The sequence below is a fragment of the Orbicella franksi genome, chromosome 8 (genome assembly GCF_964199315.1).
Source record: "Orbicella franksi chromosome 8, jaOrbFran1.1, whole genome shotgun sequence".
Lineage (NCBI taxonomy): Eukaryota > Metazoa > Cnidaria > Anthozoa > Scleractinia > Merulinidae > Orbicella > Orbicella franksi.
This window is the reverse complement of record NC_138152.1, coordinates 7,784,601-7,801,743: the sequence shown is the minus strand read 5'-3', so window position 1 is coordinate 7,801,743 and position 17,143 is coordinate 7,784,601. Positions and strand designations below refer to the sequence as shown.

General features: G+C 37.9%; 3 protein-coding genes and 1 long non-coding RNA gene across 6 annotated transcripts in view; 2 read left to right on the top strand and 2 right to left on the bottom strand.

The window, feature by feature from the left end:
• The first annotated feature begins 1,080 nt into the window (after positions 1-1,080).
• Positions 1,081-2,833, top strand: LOC145495558 (uncharacterized). Its single transcript, XM_081475200.1, has one exon. It carries the CDS (start codon positions 1,325-1,327, stop codon positions 1,901-1,903), a length of 579 nt encoding a protein of 192 aa, XP_081331326.1. The 5' UTR covers positions 1,081-1,324; the 3' UTR covers positions 1,904-2,833.
• A 505-nt stretch (positions 2,834-3,338) lies between these two features.
• Positions 3,339-6,270, top strand: LOC145495586 (uncharacterized). Its single transcript, XR_014050450.1, has 2 exons — positions 3,339-4,371; positions 5,635-6,270. It is a non-coding gene; the product is annotated as an uncharacterized LOC145495586 (long non-coding RNA).
• A 94-nt stretch (positions 6,271-6,364) lies between these two features.
• LOC145495536 (uromodulin-like) overlaps positions 6,365-17,143 on the bottom strand; it is a 47,014-nt gene continuing 36,235 nt past the window's right edge. For all 3 annotated transcript variants that reach the window (XM_081475178.1, XM_081475177.1, XM_081475179.1), the window contains exons 4-5: positions 8,279-8,407; positions 6,365-7,214 (exon numbers count right to left, since the gene is read on the bottom strand). In XM_081475178.1, the coding sequence (XP_081331304.1) occupies positions 6,847-7,214; positions 8,279-8,407 (497 nt within the window). In that variant the 3' untranslated portion in view covers positions 6,365-6,846. The remainder of the gene's footprint in view (positions 7,215-8,278; positions 8,408-17,143) is intronic.
• Positions 10,290-15,540, bottom strand: LOC145495563 (nidogen-like). The gene is made up of 4 exons (XM_081475206.1): positions 15,536-15,540; positions 11,584-11,846; positions 11,168-11,288; positions 10,290-10,780 (listed from the first exon to the last, which is right to left on the bottom strand). The coding sequence occupies exons 2-4, from the start codon at positions 11,767-11,769 to the stop codon at positions 10,635-10,637; spliced, it is 453 nt and encodes a 150-aa protein (XP_081331332.1). The 5' UTR covers positions 11,770-11,846; positions 15,536-15,540; the 3' UTR covers positions 10,290-10,634.

Sequence of the window (17,143 nt, the reverse complement as noted above, 5' to 3'; positions counted from 1 at the left end):
TATAGATTTTTCATCTGGAATGGCATGGAGAATTCAGATGATGCCTGATGCTGGGGCTCAAGGTTAAGTAAAAATGCAAAGCACTGCATGGATTTTTTTTTTGTCTGTTTTTGTTTTAAGCCGGTATTTTGTAGCCTCCTTTGCAGTCATCGTTTGTTTATCCTACCCCCCCCCCCCCCTCCACTTTGTTGGAAGTGAGCATGTTGTGCCTTGGTAATTCATTGCGTTCTTACCTTTTGAAAAGGGCATTTGTCTTCCCAGGGGGTGGGGGACCCATATAAAACAGATGGAAAATATGGTAGTCCCCCAGGATTCTTCTTACACTAACCATAAACAGAACAGGTATTACAACAATCTTACATAGACCTACAGGTCAATAAAAGCCAAGTCAATGTTTTGTCACAAGTACATTGTGAACATAATGATATCAATTAACTCAACAACCTTCACTGTTCATTCAATTCAAAGTAAACTGAGGCACCCCCAGTCGCTTGTAATGTCCATATCTGGTCTTGACCTGCAGCATTTCTAGTGTTTTAGAGTAGTAAAAGGTGGCAGGGTGAGCTTGATTAATAATGACCCTACTGTAAGAGTTATCTTTTTCCATTTTAAACATCATGTCATCTTCTTTAATGCATTTCGCGTACTTGTTGGCTAACCCCAAAAGAAATCTTTTGAAGGATTCTTCATTGTGGAATTGAATTTCTTCTATGTCATCGGGTAGAATGCCTGGACATTATTAATTATTCATGACCGGCGAAGCGGCAAATTTGAATGTTTGCGTGTCGTGAAATGCCCTGATTAAGAGAAGAAAGGGTCCAAATTGGCCCAATAGCGTTGATAAAACTTACTGTTCTTGTTTCCAGGAGCTAAAACTTCAACTTTCACGCGCGGCTTTTTGAAGAAGAAGGTTGAATCTTCAATTTAAGCCGTTAAGTAAGTTGATATATGAGGTATAAGGAGTAGCTTTTTGCTCTTGAAAATGGGCAAAAATTGGCCATTTTTTGTATGGGGACCGTTGTCAGAAGCAATTTTCAGACCATCTAAACCGGCCTTCCTAATTTTCACGCACGGCAAATGAAAGATGGCTTTTTACTGAAACAAAATCCGTTTCAAATTTGAAAATCGGTCCACAGGAACCTGTAGCTTTTTGAGTTTGAAAACTTCTTGTTGGAGTTGCATTTGAAAATGGCGCGTCTTCGATGGAAGAGCTATTGTCTTAAGCACACGTCTGTATAACAATGGCTGTCAAAACTAAACAATACCCATTCAAGAAAACCACTTGACTGTAACTGAAATATTCATTACCGCGAATTTCAAAAGTATGCTGTCGGCGCAGCTGATTCATTCGAAAACCTGTTGCTCAATCAACATGGAAAGCGAAATCGTAAGTGATCGGGAGCTCTTTTCAGAGCTCTTCGAAACCCCGATCCATCCCCTGCTGATCAACATAGTACCTCCGTTCGTCAATGAAAGCAATGGCATATTTCAATTTCAACTGAATGGCGAAGCTCTTTGGAGATGGAGAGAAGTTTGTGGACAGCCGAACACAGTGTTTGCGCTTCTGCAATTAAGTATTCTGCCTCTTGGCTATCGATTGACAGAATCTGCTGGAGAGCGCGTAGGAAAAGCGTTGGCCGAAAGCATCAGGCGGTTTTGGAGAAAGACGCAACACGTCAAAAGCACGACGAAACGGAAAGAGATGCGAGCGGAGACGTGGATTAAGCTGGGAGTGAAACCGGAGGAGATCGCGGAATCACCAAAAGACGTCTTGGCTCACCTCATAGAAGAGAATAGCAACCTTCGCGAGACTGTGGAGGAAAAGGCGGCCGATCTCTACAATAAGATGCGGCAAAGACTAGCCCACTCTGGAAATGACTACACAGAAGTGGGAAAGTTTTAGGGGATTTCAAGGCGAATAAAGTGATGTAAACATCGCCAATTACTGAAAAACTTCAAAGAGGCGAGCAAGTTATTGTCAACAACAGCGTGAAGACTCGTGTCAATCGGTCAGATTTTTTTTGAGAAACTCGGCTTTCAAGACCAGATCTTTAGCAAAGAAACAATTATTTTTATTCCTAGCAAAGTTTTAGGGGATTTCAAGGCGAATAAAGTAAGGTAAACATCGCCAATTACTGAAAAACTTCAAAGAGGCCAGCGAGTTATTGTGTGACAACAACAGCGTGAAGACTCGTGTCAATCGGTCAGATTTTTTTGAGAAACTCGGCTTTCAAGCCCAGATCTTTAGCAAAGAAACAATTATTTTTATTCCTAGCAAAGTTTTAGGGGATTTCAAGGCGAATAAAGTAAGGTAAACATCGCCAATTACTGAAAAACTTCAAAGAGGCGAGCAAGTTATTGTCAACAACAGCGTGAAGACTCGTGTCAATCGGTCAGATTTTTTTGAGAAACTCGGCTTTCAAGCCCAGATCTTTAGCAAAGAAACAATTTTTTTTATTCCTTGCAAAGTTTTAGGGGATTTCAAGGCGAATAAAGTAAGGTAAACATCGCCAATTACTGAAAAACTTCAAAGAGGCCAGCGAGTTATTATGTGACAACAACAGCGTGAAGACTGGTGTCATCAGTCAGATATTTTTGAGAAGCTCGGCTTTCAAGACCAGATCTTTAGCAAAGAAACAATTATTTTTATTCCTAGCAAAGTTTTAGGGGATTTCAAGGCGAATAAAGTAAGGGAAACATCGCCAATTACTGAAAAATTTCGAAGAGGCGAACGAGTTATTGTGTGACAACAATCTTCGAAGTTTTTGTCACAGAATAATTCGCTCGCGTGAAGATAAGAGTGTTATTCCGTGGATAATTATTCTCCGGAACTTCTTCTGTGATATCCTTTTCGCAAAGAAATCACACCAAAACCATGCTATACATCTAAAATCTCATTTAGACTATCAGATAGTCTAAATCTGTGCTATTTGGAAAGTATGTTTATGTGGTACGAACATGTACGAACGTGTATGTAGGTGGTACGAAAATGGGTGGTACGAAAAGACGTTGGTACGAAAAACCCGGATACCTGTAATGGCCTATGGTAAAAATCGGATGCAAATATCCATTACAAGTCCAACGCTTGAAATAGCCAGCTTGAAATACGCGATATCGGAAACAATAGAATAAAGAATAACTTTCGAGGCCTTTGTTTCTTAGCCCCGCCTTTACAAGTTAATGAGCTAAGGCAGTATTCCCTTCGGAGGAAAGCGTACGTGATCTTTGACCAATCAGAGCGTCCCTGTTTACGCTTCGCTGCTAATATTACAGACCTATAATTTTTATTCGACTGCAAGTAAATGTCCCGAGAACAATAGGCATTCTACGCGATGTTCTTCTTTTTCGTCAACACGCCACCAGTTTCCTCTGTAAGTGAAGCGGTTTTGAAACAGAGGAACACTCCCAATGACATATGTCGCTTTAACCTGACGGTCCAAGGAGCTGAGCCATTTGTTTTTCGCCTCAACTTGCGCACAATGCTTTTGTTCCATTGGACGACTGACCTCGATAACCCTCGATAACATACGGGATGGTTGAGCAAGGTGAAACTTGTACCCTTTCTCCGGGGCAAACGTATGCTTTTTACAACCGCTCTAGTCAGTTCTATCAGTTCTCCACCAATCTCCTGAGTTAATTTCTTCTTTGAGCCACTAGACGCACTAACAACCTGGTCAACCACACGATGAACCGCCACAACAAATTCCGCCATCTTATAATTCGACTTGCTGCTGCGCGGTAGACCGCTGAGACCTGGATTGCAGGCTACATTTCCGAAATGATCGAAAATGGAAGCGCGCGAGCTCGGCGTGCCATTTTGGTCATAAATAGGGTATGGTTTTTGCACTTTAGCCTTAATATGCGTATGTTTTTGAGAAGAAGCCACTTTTTCATCATTATCGAAAAGAAAATTAACAAAAGCCCTTCACAAATTATGTTTACAGTAATTTAACATTGGTCTGAACTAGGAAACTAATCAACACGCAGGTCTGAAACAGGGTTTTAAGTTAAGGGTCAGGTCATAAATAGGGTAGTGAATATTGCAGAATTTGGTCATAAATAGGGTAAGGGTTTTGGGAAGCGGGCCGAATACCCCTACCCAATTTTGTTGGGAGTAGCCCCCCCCCCCTCCCCTTCGGGGGGCGACACTTTTAGAAGTAGAGAATGATTAGTGTTACTTGTTAGAATCAGCAGAGGGACACCTTTTCAAACCCAGCAGGTGTCTTAAGCTTGACTGGGTAATGCGAGGCGTGTCACTGTAGTTATATCATTGTCGTCTTCACGTGGCATCTTCCTTCGTGTTCCATTTCAAAATTATAGATACGAAGGGGTGAAAGGATTTTACAAGGGACTGGTTCCTAATGTTCTGAGGTAAGATGAATTTTTGACAGATACAATAATCCCAAATTACCACAATTACCACAAAGTCTGAGAACATGCATTCTTGTTTGCGTCTCCCCGCGTTGTTGTCAAATCCCAGTAATAGGGACCAGGATTGCAGTTTGGGTCATTCTTGCTGGCGTGACGGTATCACAGTACAGCATGCATGGTAGGCTTTTGTAGAACACAGTGGAATAGATAATGTATCTACTTTACTCGGGTGTCCGTATTGAGCGGGTTCTCATAACAGACTTAGCGAACACATGTTTTGTCGATGTGTAAATAAATCATAACTTTATTTCTCAGTGCCGATGTATTTAGCTTAACAGAGCTAGTTGAGGACGCTCTAAATTACAATTTATTGTAACAGAAAAAATGGCAAAAAGTATTGAGTATAAGCCTATCTTATCTAAAATTATATACATAAAAATTTACTCAATTAAAATCTACTTCCAAAATATCTATTTACTCTATGTAACTGAAGAACAAATATACAAATGTCTCGCACTCAATTTAAAGTCAAGTGCAAGAGCGTCAATACTCATTTATTATAGTAAGTTTAGTGAAATTAAAAGCTTTCATTTTCTAACAGATTAGAATTGGTGCATAATATATAATATCTGCAGTACTCAGATAACCAGTGTTTGTAAAACGCGGTCAACTTTGTATATGAACTTGTCACTTGAGATACAGAAAAATGTCCGTTGTCGCTATTAAGCGGTCTCTTTATCTTATCTCCTTATCTCCTTGTCATTATTATTGAGAGCAGCGGAAAAAGAAAAGAAATTAAAAACTTAGTTGACTTTTGACTGAGCTTCAGAGTTCGCGTGTTTTTTAAAGGCGCAATAATTCAACGACTCTTTCACTTGACGTGGTTAACAATGCTTGAAACAAAGACACCAGTGAAAGAAAAAGCAAAAATAAGTAAATGTCACAAGCAAACACAGACAACAAAGCAGCAAGATGGAAAAGGAAATAAAAACAAAACAAACAAAGGAAAGAAGCAAACATTAAAACAAGATAACAAGCATGCAAATTAGGAAACAGACATCAAAACAAGCAAAGGAACAAACAAGCAAAGTAACAAACATAAACAAACAAACAAACAAACACGAAAACTAGGAAAAACGAAAAAAAGATATTACCAACAACCAAGCCAACTCGAAACTAAATTCTGAAGTCAATAAACAGTCAAAGCAGCAACTAGCAACTGTCTGTCCTTATTATTAATAATTTTTTGTTTTTGTTTTTCAGGGTGACTCCAGCTTGTGCCCTTACCTTTATGGTGTACGAAAACGTAATTCACGCTCTAATGCCGTCCAGTTAGCATCGAGGGAATTAATAGTGAAATAGAAAATGCCAGAGCAGTCTGAACGATTTTCTTTATACTTCAAATGTTCTAACTGGACCCTTGGTTTGAGGAAAAGGATTTGGTTGGGTTAGTTAGTGGCCATTGTTCAGGAAAAATCTAGAAATGGGTGCATACTTTTTTTTTACCGCAGTTTTAATATTAAAGAACAGCTACAAATGATAAGAAAAGAGGTGAAAAACTCTCAAGAGACATTGTAATGGAGGTGGAATTTCGTCCGGTTTGATGTAACAACAAGCCTTACTGCTTGATGCATGTTCTTATTGGTCGTTCGTTGGTTACATGGTTGATTAACAACTTGAGTCTGGTATGGTCGACTCAGGCTGAATATTATCAATTTTGACATGAAACGATCTTTGGAATGTCTCTAAATTAGTATTATTAGTAAAGTGTTGTACATGATATATTTCATTCCGCGCGACATCACTCGAGTGAGTGTAGAGTCACATGTACTATAGTACTACAGTTGTATAGCGAGGATAGAATTGGAAATAAAAAGGAAAATCCATTAAAAAAAAAAATTCCTGCGCAGCTTGCACTCTCCCCTTCTAAAACGGAAGAATGATGGAGAACAAACAAAAAATCCAGCTGTAAAGAAGATATTTTGACCGAAAATTGTTAACCCTATGCCCCTCATCTCCTATGATTTCCACAACATGAAACAATCTGTGTAGAAATACTTGTACGCCGTGAGCGACGGTCGAACTGAGTCTTCAAAGGTCCAGCATTGAGGCATCATCCCACAATATAACATTGCCTTTAATAAACCTTTTCCGCTTGGGCGGTTTGTTTTCCCATAACAGACCACGTAATATTCTCTAGAGAATTATTCTTTCATCCATGTAAAAAATTACTTATTCACATACACGGAACAATTTAAAAATTTGAAAGAAAGAATTCTGAAGACTATCATCACATGGTCTGAAATGGGGCAACAAACCGCCTAGTCGAAAAAGGTCTAATGCTAGGCAAATTCCTTCGCTAGATCCATTTGCTTGTTTTTCTTTTACCCAGGCCTGTTAGTAATCGAAAAGAAAGTAAACGTAACAGCTGTCACTCAATGTCTAGGTTTTACAGTAACGTCATTTAAAACTGGATTAGTCAGTGCTGCAGTAACGGACGGGACAACTCGATAGGTAACCCAACTTGTAGATGTAGTAGGAGCTGCAGTTCTTTACTTGGATGGGGAATGATTCGTCACAACAGGCAGACTTATTAATACAGATGTTTCTTGTGACTTTACCCTCAGCTACTGTAGGATGACCACCACTCAACCAGATAGGATAGGCTGTATCACAACGGAACGTCTGTGGACATGTGGTCACCATTTTTGTGCCTGCAGCTCCTTGGAAACGATACCAGCCATTGAGGGTGTTGTCACATTTGCCGTCACCTAGTGTTTCGTAGTCATATCGTCTTTTTGCATCGGTCAGATTTTGGTAATTTTGCCAGTGACATCCATCAACTAAAGAAAATACAAAAGTGTGTAAATAAATATGCGATAAACGCAGAAAGACATTTGAACAAGTACGAAAAAAGTAAATCAATGAAATACGTAATTGAGAATTGATTCGTGCATCATAGAGTTGCTCGATGCGCAGTCGAGAGAACCTCTAGCGTCTTTAATGCTCTCCGATTTTTCGTTTGGCGCATAAAAGTACATAAAAGAACTAAATTTCCATTGCTGTAAATCACGTGAAATAGGAAGAGGTGTACTAATAGAACATCATCGTATTCTCGGTATTGGACTGGAACTGCAACCATTAAAAAATTGTGCTGGAAAATAATCGTAACCGTAATATCTACAGAATGAGTGTCGGCACCCCCATTCCCCCTTTCAATGTTGGAAAATGGTATAATGCAAACTTGTATTGGATTAAAGTGTTATGTCAACATTACACAGGGGTAGGGAGGGGCAAAATGCGAAAAGAATGACGATTTCTAACGCTTGTGACCATGGCTGTAGCTTAGAATGGAGGCTCGTATGGGGAAATATCATCAAAAGGAGATTAAAGTCATTTGCATTTGAAAATACTCCACGCATTAGCCGCAGTCACAAGCTACAATCATGGACAAAAGTCTTGGGACAAATTTGCTCTTTTGGCGCTTTTGCTCACACGCCAGAGGCGAATACAACTTCACCTGCCTAACCTCGCCCCCCACCTCCCATACAATGTTGAAAACTAGTACCTCCAATTTCATCCGATTTTCAACATTGTGTTGAGTGGGGAGGGGGGACAGCAACGCGCTTTTAAAGGATATAGCAGCGTTTTGTTTTTGTTTTTGTTTTGTTTTTTTGTTTTTTTTGTCAAACGTCAGTTCTAAAACACAGATAATTCGTTATATTACATAAGTGTCCCAAGGACTTTTGTCCACGATTGTAGTTCCAGTCCAACAGCGAGAATACGAAAATGAGGTGTGTCTTACACATAATGGGGGATGGAGCGGATAGCAACTCCTTACGGACAGGTTGTAACTAAGTTTAAGCAACGTAAAGATACTCATGTTATGAACCAAATTATATTGTACCTTCACAGGTTGCACCGTTCTTTACGAATCCATCTTTACACTGGCAATAGTACGATCCATGCGTATTACTGCACGTAGAGTTAGCAACGGCGTCACATGGGTTGCTCTGTGCATCACACTCATCGATATCTGGGAGATAGAATGTGATTTAATAGTTATATTTTTATGATATCTTCTTGTGTTTCCACCCCAAGGGTTTATGAAACCGACTCTGTCTGTTAAGCATTGTGAGTCATGCTGTGCTTTATTTTCCTCTCTCGTACCGGCCTGACCGTAGTGCAAGGGAGGAGTGGGTGTACAGAAGCACCTTCTGGGTTTTCGTTGTAGTAAGACATGGAAAGTTCATTTTACGTATAATGAGATCTCTTGGTTTGCTTAAAAATTCGTACAAGATAAGTTGTTGGTTTTTTTTCTGTTGTTATGACATCATATGACGTCATTTAGCCGGCCATGTTGGATCCACTAACTTGGATTTCAAAATTATTTTCTCAGAAATAACACAAAAACTGCGGGGACAAACATGACAATAAAACGCATGTTGGAAAACAAAATTCATTCAACTTGGCGTTTCCTATGTTTCGACATACATCTTCAGAAGTGAACGTTTAGAATAGGAGTAACAACTGAATTTTAGATAAGTAATTGACAATAACAATGACAGAAGCTGGGAAAACTTTGCATATTAAAAGTGCAAACTAATAACGACAAAGTGTTTCGCTGCCAACATTATCATTTAGGGAAGGTTTCAGCTCCCTAATTAGAAGAGTCTCCGTTATCGTGGAATGTGTATCTGACAGATCTTTTCCTAATATCTCAAAGTGGTCCCATTTTAAGTTGTGACCAGTTGACGTGACGTGATTGACAGATGCGGAAACAACGAAAAGTGAGCGTGCGGATGAGGTTTACTTTGTATTCCCTAGGTGAGAAGGAGTCCCATTTTGTGTACAGGCCGGTAAAGGTCTTCTTTCGGTGAGTAGATGTTGACAAAGTAAGACTGTGGCGTTTGATGAGGATATCCAGGAAAGGGATTGTCCTGTTCTCTTCAAATTCAACGGTGAATTGGATATTTGTGTGACGACAGTTATAGTGTAGAAACTGAGTTGCTATGTTTTACTGTCGAACAAGGTGAAGGTATCGTCAACGTATCGAAACCGAATGGAAGGGCAAGCGTTGTTGTTAAGAAACCTTTTCTCTTCAAAATGGCACATAAAGATATTGGCCAAAACAGGACCTAAAGGAAAGCCCTTTGCCACACCATCAATTTGGCGTTTTATTGTCAAGTTTGTCACCGCAGTTTGTATGTTATTTCTTATTGAGCTAAGATGGCCAAAGAAGAGGAGTACTTTCTCAGAAGGTCGGTAAAAAATCGTAAGTTGTGTGAAAATTAGTCCAAAATAATAATGATATTAAAATGATACTAATTCTGCAATGTTGTCGAAGAAAACAAGAAAAAGGGAATTTTGTTAAACACGACCCAACAGGCCATTTCAGAATTACCTTTTGCGTTTTCATCTGAACGGTTGTGTACCAGACCTCGTTTTTGTCCAACTTGGAAATGGCCCATTTGACCAAAACCTCTCTATTTAGCTTGACCTGAATTTCTCTGGTAATGTCAAATGGCGTGAAAAAGAAAGGAGAACAAACCAAAATTTTGAAAAAAGGATGAATGAATTGACACTGAAATAATTCTAAATAAAATCCAAAGGCCAAAAGTTGAAGGCCTTTTGTTAAATATAAGTACTTCTTTCAGCGCAGTTTGTCACACGATGCCCTCTAAATAAAATAAGTACAGTTCATAGTAAGTAACCTGGTGATCCAGGAAAGTCTTTGCAACCAAATAACCTATAACTTGTCGCCATTATGGTAGACTGTGAACGCAGACGTATTTTCGACTGTCGACTAAACCAGAATTTTTGGTCGCCAAGGATGAAATTTTAGCCTCATTAGCGACCGTACCAGTCGCAATTTCAAGCCTTTTAACAATGTATCTAATTAAATTTTGTGGGTGGACAATAAATTGGTGTTGCTGAAAATTAATGTTCGGACATCATGTACGATCATAATGTGGAATTGGCCTGACATATTTAAAATGTGGTCGGACAATGTCCGATGACCGACTGTTATTTCCAGCCCTGAGTGACTTGTTCGGTATCTAAACTTTCGGTGTCATTTCGTGAGTGAAGTAGCCGGCGATTTTCGTCAGAGTAGGCGGCGATAATCGCCGGCAACTAATGACAGCCCTGATTTCAACGTTCAACATCACATTACACACTATTCAACATTTGTTGAACAGCAGCTGCAACATTCGTTAATTGCTCAACAAATGTTGAACCATGTATCATTGGCTTAAAGTATGCTATACACAGACATGAAACAAACCTGCGCAATTTTGTCCATCTCCAGTGTATCCGTCTTTACAAGAGCAGTTGTACCCTCCCTTGGTGTTGTTGCAGCTGGCGTTCACGTGGCAGTTGTGAGAGCCTCTCTCGCATTCATCAGTATCTAAAGTTAAGGTAAAACATGTTTCATAGGATCCACTGAATCGGAGTAGCAACTAAGTTCCTTTAATTCGTCAGATTACCTCTAAAAAGTATAAAATTTGGAATATATGTTAAACTTGGTTTTAAGAGCCAATGTAACTGTGAATTTCAACGAGAAGCTGTCTGTAAGTGATGGAGAATTTGTCTGGGAAAAGCACCGGAAAATTCGTTTAACAGAGTCAAAAATTATGGTGAACTAATTTTCTGAAAATATGCGAATTTTAATGTTAACATATAAAGAACGGGATGTTCAAACTTTTAGCTTCTACCACAGAATGTTTGATGTTCAACGAAATTTACGCTAAATGATAGTTACAACACAAGGGTATGTTAGGAGTAGCATAGTTACCATTCTCACAGTGTTCGCCCTCGAACCTAGTAGTATACGAACATCGATATCCTTTCTGTGTAAAACCAGACTGACAAGTTGAGTTGTTCTCGCACTTCCGTCCGATCTTTCCGCACTTGTTCTGAAACACAGAAAAGAAATATATTTGCTTATAATTAATCTAATGCTATCTCGTTGTTAGAATAAATATATGAAGGACTGTTCAACATATAGGTTTATTTCACAATTGGAATTGAAATTCTTGTCAGCCGACTTTAGCCGATTTAACCCGGAAGTAAGAAAAGTAATTTATGCACAAATATTAAGATCTTAGTTTTCGTGGAGAGCTTTTATGCCCATTATCCTTGGTATAAATTGGCTTATTAAACAACTGAAGGCGAAAAGTTAAACAAAAATCAAAAATGATAGTCACTTACTTCGGCGCCACGATAGTAGTAAAGCGGGTTGTCCTCCAGATCCCCGTCATGCTCCAGGTGAGTAGAGTTATTCAGGTCACATTCGTGTGTTCCACTGTCATGATCTTTGTTCTTGATATTAAGACTGACACAGTTTGCATCCAGGTAGCAACGGTATTCACACTCGTCCAAATCCTTGACAATCATGGTTTTTATCCAGTGGTTCACTAAACGTTTCTCAGCATAGAAATAGTAGGCTGGAAAGTACAGTTCCCGTCCTCCATCTGAAGAAATGTAAGCGTGTTTATTTAAAGAGCTTATAATAAATAAAAGAAATTCTGAAACAAGTACATAGAACAAGTACAAACATGCAGTATATCTTTATTTCGATTTACTCCCAACGTACAAGATTTTTTTTTTTTTTGCCAAACTATAATTCCTAACCACTTCGTTATCGTTCTCATACCAAATAAGGAATAACTTCCTTAAAAGGAGCCAAGAGTGTAGTCCCAATTTTCTTGTCGGCTTCCTTAGTCATGATCCGAGATAACTGCATGATGTACTTCAGAGTTCACCTTTCAGTGTCATCGCTTTTTATGAAGAATGTACGACAAAATCTGATAGTAAATTGAGAAATTTCAGTTTTTAGTGGACCAGAATAATTTTAGGTACTTTTCAGTCCCTCTTACATTTTCTTAAAACTAAAGATAGAATTAAATAGTTGCCTTGAGTAACATTGAGAACATTTTAGTTATGGGAACTGGAGAAGATAAATTTAAAAGTTCAAAGAAATAATGCAAACGCAGATAAAATTTTAACATAAGTTTCATTTCACCAGTACTTTCAAGTGTTTTTTCGACATATGCTGATGTTAGACATGATTTATTTTTCAGAAGAATTTTAAAACAGTCAAACCGAAGTTTGAAACACGATGTGAATAATCTCAGTACAAAGTGTTTGTCCACATGTTACTAGAACCTTAAGTGAATTCCTTCTTAAACATTCGACACTGATGGTTAAATCGTTTACTTAGTGTTTGACTGAAATTGCAAACTACAAATGTTTTGCAGACTGGACATCTCGAAGTCGTAATTTAGTGATAATTAGCGGAGAACGTAAAAAGGTATGAAACTTAAATCGACTTTTTAAAGTTGTAGTAGCGGCTTGTTTTTTAATCTTTCCCTCGCCGAGATCAATCGTAAATTCTCCTAGCTAAGCATCACACATTTCTCAGTTACTGTCTTTGTGAGAATTTGGTGGTATATCAATATAATATCCACGTTGTTTTTGCCACCTGTCCATTCAGACAGCATATTAATATTCTGACAATAGAGAGTGCTGATCAAGCTTTTCAAGTTTAGTTAAGAAAAAAATAATAGTGTGGAACCCGAAATTTCGCTCTATGGCAGAAGAATGAATCCTGCTCTCCAAAGATCAGCTTTTCTGGACTGATAGGTGTGATTAGGTCTGATGGAAAATTTCCGTGCTACAAGACCGAAATTAGATTGCCACGGAAATGACTAATTAATACGAGACACGACAACTATGTTGGATTTACATCATGAACTTATTTTTAGTCTCTGTTTTAGTCAAAACGTTTCTGGTTGAGGGAAATTTATACAGGGTTTTAATCTTTGGCAAGTTTTTACAAAACAATTTACATTCAATTCGATAATATTTTTACTATAACGTCAAACCCCTGCAAACTTCTCTTTAGGATTTTCGCTTAAACAACCTCCGCTAAGAGTATTGTTATTCTAAATTAGCGGTGGGTAATGATGAGGATCACCGCCAAAAAATGCCTTATGTAATTTGTCTATTTTCAAGTTCCTTGCGCGCTCAACACTCCTTAAATTAAGCACTTTAGGACTCTTTCAGTAGGGCATTTCAACACTCCTTAACTCACGCACTTTAAGATCCCTTAAATTGCGCACTTTAAAACTCCTTAAATAGCGCACTTTAAGATTCCTGAAATTGCACACTTTAACAATTCTTGAGTAGCGCACTTTACGACTCCTTAAATTGCGCACTTTAAGACTCCTTAAATAGCGCACTTTAAGACTCCTGAAATTGCACACTTTAACAATTCTTACATAGCGCACTTTAAGACTCCTTAAACTGCGCAATGTAAGGTTTTAGAAATTACACAAGTTAAGATTCTTACAATTTCGCACTTAGGCACTCCTTAAATTACGCATTTTCAGACTCCTGAAATTGCGCACTTTAAGACGCCTTAAATCGCGTATTTTAAGACTCCTTAAATCGCTCAGTTTATCACTCCTTAAATTGTGCACTTTATTAAGACTCCTTAAGTTGAGAACTTTAAGACCCTCTTAATAAAACACTTTAAGACTCCTAAAATTGTGCACTTTAAGGCTCTTTTTCAATTGCGCACTTTAAAACTCCTTAAATTACGCACTTTAGGAATCATTAAATTACGCAGTTTAAGACTCCTTATATTACGCACTTTAAGACTGCTTAAATAGCGCACTTTAAAGTGCACCATTTAATGAGTCTTAAAGCGCGCAATTTAAATTGTGCACTTTAAGACTCCTTAATTTACGCACTTTAAGACTCTTCAAATTGTGCAATTGAACACTCCTAAAATTTTACAATTAAACACTCCTGAAATTACGCACTTTAAAACTCCTAAAATTGCCCACTTTGAAACTCCTTAAATCGTGCACTTTAACACTCCTTAAATTGCGCGCTTTAACACTCCTTAAATTTCCTCTTGTTATAGCATATGTTAAAGCAGCTGAGTATTACCTACTGCGCAATCTTGAATTGAAGTTGATTTATACTAAGTTTTAAATTCCTTTTCATTGGGAAAAACTGCAAGAGAAGGAAGAAAAATCATTCGTCTGTTTCGACTATCAAAATATGAATTCTGTCAACAGCGTTTTCTCGAGTTCTGTGATTGCATGGGATTATACAAGAAAGGCTTTTACAAGAACCAACACCAAACCGAACAAATAAATAGTAGATCAGAGTTCTGTTGTCTGCTCAAATTTGCCTGGGTTGGGGGCGGTTTTTGACAAACAATAGCAACTTCCGCTTAGATCATTGTGAGTTTCGACTTACAGGCCAAAATAATGCAGAGTTGATGATTCTACTCGCTCTAGAAAACAGACCGTTTTAATGAAAAGCACGAGCCATATATACGTGTACCACAAAGTAAAGTCAAGTTTAAAACACAAGACAAGAAAATTGAAGTAATTTGAATTTGGTAAACATGGTTGATGCCCGTATCTCATACAGGATATTTTTTTGTGGACTTAAAAAGATCGAGTGACTGTCCAAGGATTTACAGTAAGCACCTCCAGTGAAATGTTAGACACTTTTTCCACTGACGGGGAAAATACTCAGCATCAACCTTTAATCAAGTAAACATGGTTTCTTCAAACCGTTTTCATTTGCCTTTTTATGTATTGGGGGTAAAGATACTTTAAGACTCGTCTCACTTCCTCGTTTTACATGCTGACAGTGCGGCACTTCTCGGAATAAACTGGTTATGAAGACAAACGCGTGTAGATTTCTATCACATTGCTTCCAAATCTGCGGCTAATCAGAGATCATCAGCGAATGTCTTGGTTCCCGATTCAACCAGAAAACTACAGACTAACCCTCGATCACGAAAAGAAGTAGATAGGCTTGCTTACATATCATTTAATTTTCAAAAATTGTACAGACTATTGTGACAATATCAGTTGATGCTACTCTTGATTTTCTTTCTTCTCGTCACATGTCTGCGCTTGACAAGATTAAGACAGTACAAAGACTTAGGGTATGGAAAGAATGTGATACTTCTTCGAACAAATTAGGCATAATTTCCGACTAAAGATTCGTTGCCCAAATTATCAAGAATCCTTTAACAGCCATCTTTAACCCAACTGGGGAATGCTGACTTAGAAATTAAGATAGTATCTATGAAATGCAAAGCAGGTAAAGAGGAAATTTTTTTTAAACTCACCCTGCGCTCGAGTTGGACAAGGGATTACTGAAATCCATGACACGAGAACGAAAAGCAGAGAGAAACTCATTCTTAACCTGCGGCGGATGTCTCCACTTAATAACTCTCAGATACAAGTCAATACAGTATTGAATAATCCCCAGTGATGTCTTGTCGAATTAAGCTCCAACAAAAACTAACAACGACTAATGAAAGATGGCACGATATGGCTTAAAGTTAAAACAGTGCTCAGATAACAGTCGTAAACCAATCATGTTACTTATTCGCCTGACTGCGCTCCACAAAGTACATATAAACTTTCTGGTCTAATTGTGCATTTTTAATGAGTAAATAGAATACGGTTCTTTAATTAATTTATTTACCTACATTTAGGTTGGTTAAACGCATTTGAAGGAGAACCACTCTAGTAAAAGTTTGAATTTTAGTTTTTCTTTTTTTTTCTTTCTTTTTTGTTTTTTGTTTTTTTTCAAAATAAAAGGCATGGTTAAGGTCGTTAAGCTAATCCACTGTTCTCAAGCGTTCATAATATAGATTTTCTGCAGTTAAGCCTTAGATCAATGACGAAAATAAATTCTCAAATTTCGATTTTCCTTCTAAGAAATAGCATTCTTTCTTACACTAAACGCAGCGATGATTCAGTTTCAGATTCCCGCTATTTAGTTTTGCATCAAGACATTTTATTGTTATACTTTCATTTGTTTGAATGTTATTTTTTTGAACATCATATATAGTTTATTAAGACGGTCTCCTTCGTTAATGATATCCCTTTTTCATCCCGCGTGTTTACCTTTAAATTTGTACATTCTACAATGAGAAACTGTAGATGTTGAATAAAAAGACATGTGAAATTAAAGACTATTGGGAGAGAAAGTTGCTCAAGAATCAATAAGGTACACGACGAAAGATTTCCTAATCAGAGCTTACACTTCCTACCAATGCCTTAAAACTTTAAATTTATGCAATTTTGCCCCGTGATATCAAGTTTCTGTTGATAGTTTCAAGACATCACTTGTTCCATTAAAATAATTGAAAATTATTCCTTGTCTCATGCAAAAGATTATGATTTCTTGTTCCCAAAAATATTTGGAGTCTCCAAAAAGCAAAGAACGAGAAAGATAAAGATTTTGAAGTGGAAGCCATTAAGCTTTACGTGTGTTAACGGAAAAGTGTTCATCGCTCGACCAGTTGTTTGTTTGTACAGTTTTACACCGTCATCTTTCGAAGAGTTTACATTTCTGTTGAAGGACGATTCGCCAAAAGGCTGTTAGAAATACATAATAAAACGCGCAACCAAACTTACTATAAAATGCAGTTCTTAGAAGGGCGACTTTCTAGAGGAAATAAACAATCGTTTTAAACAAGGCATTTGAAGTTAACGTGACCTAAATTAAGGCAAATTGATATAATTACCCAAGAGATATGTTTAGTTTGCCCACCACTATGTGCAGTAATCAAGCTGACTGTTCTACCAAAGCTAAGAGACGTTTTATTTTCGCATTATGAAAAGTGCGAACCTTGTCTGCTAAATAAAAGTTGGTTCAGTTTAAATCTGCAATGTAATTGAAATATCACCGAATATATTTATAACCCTATGACAAATTCGTTAGA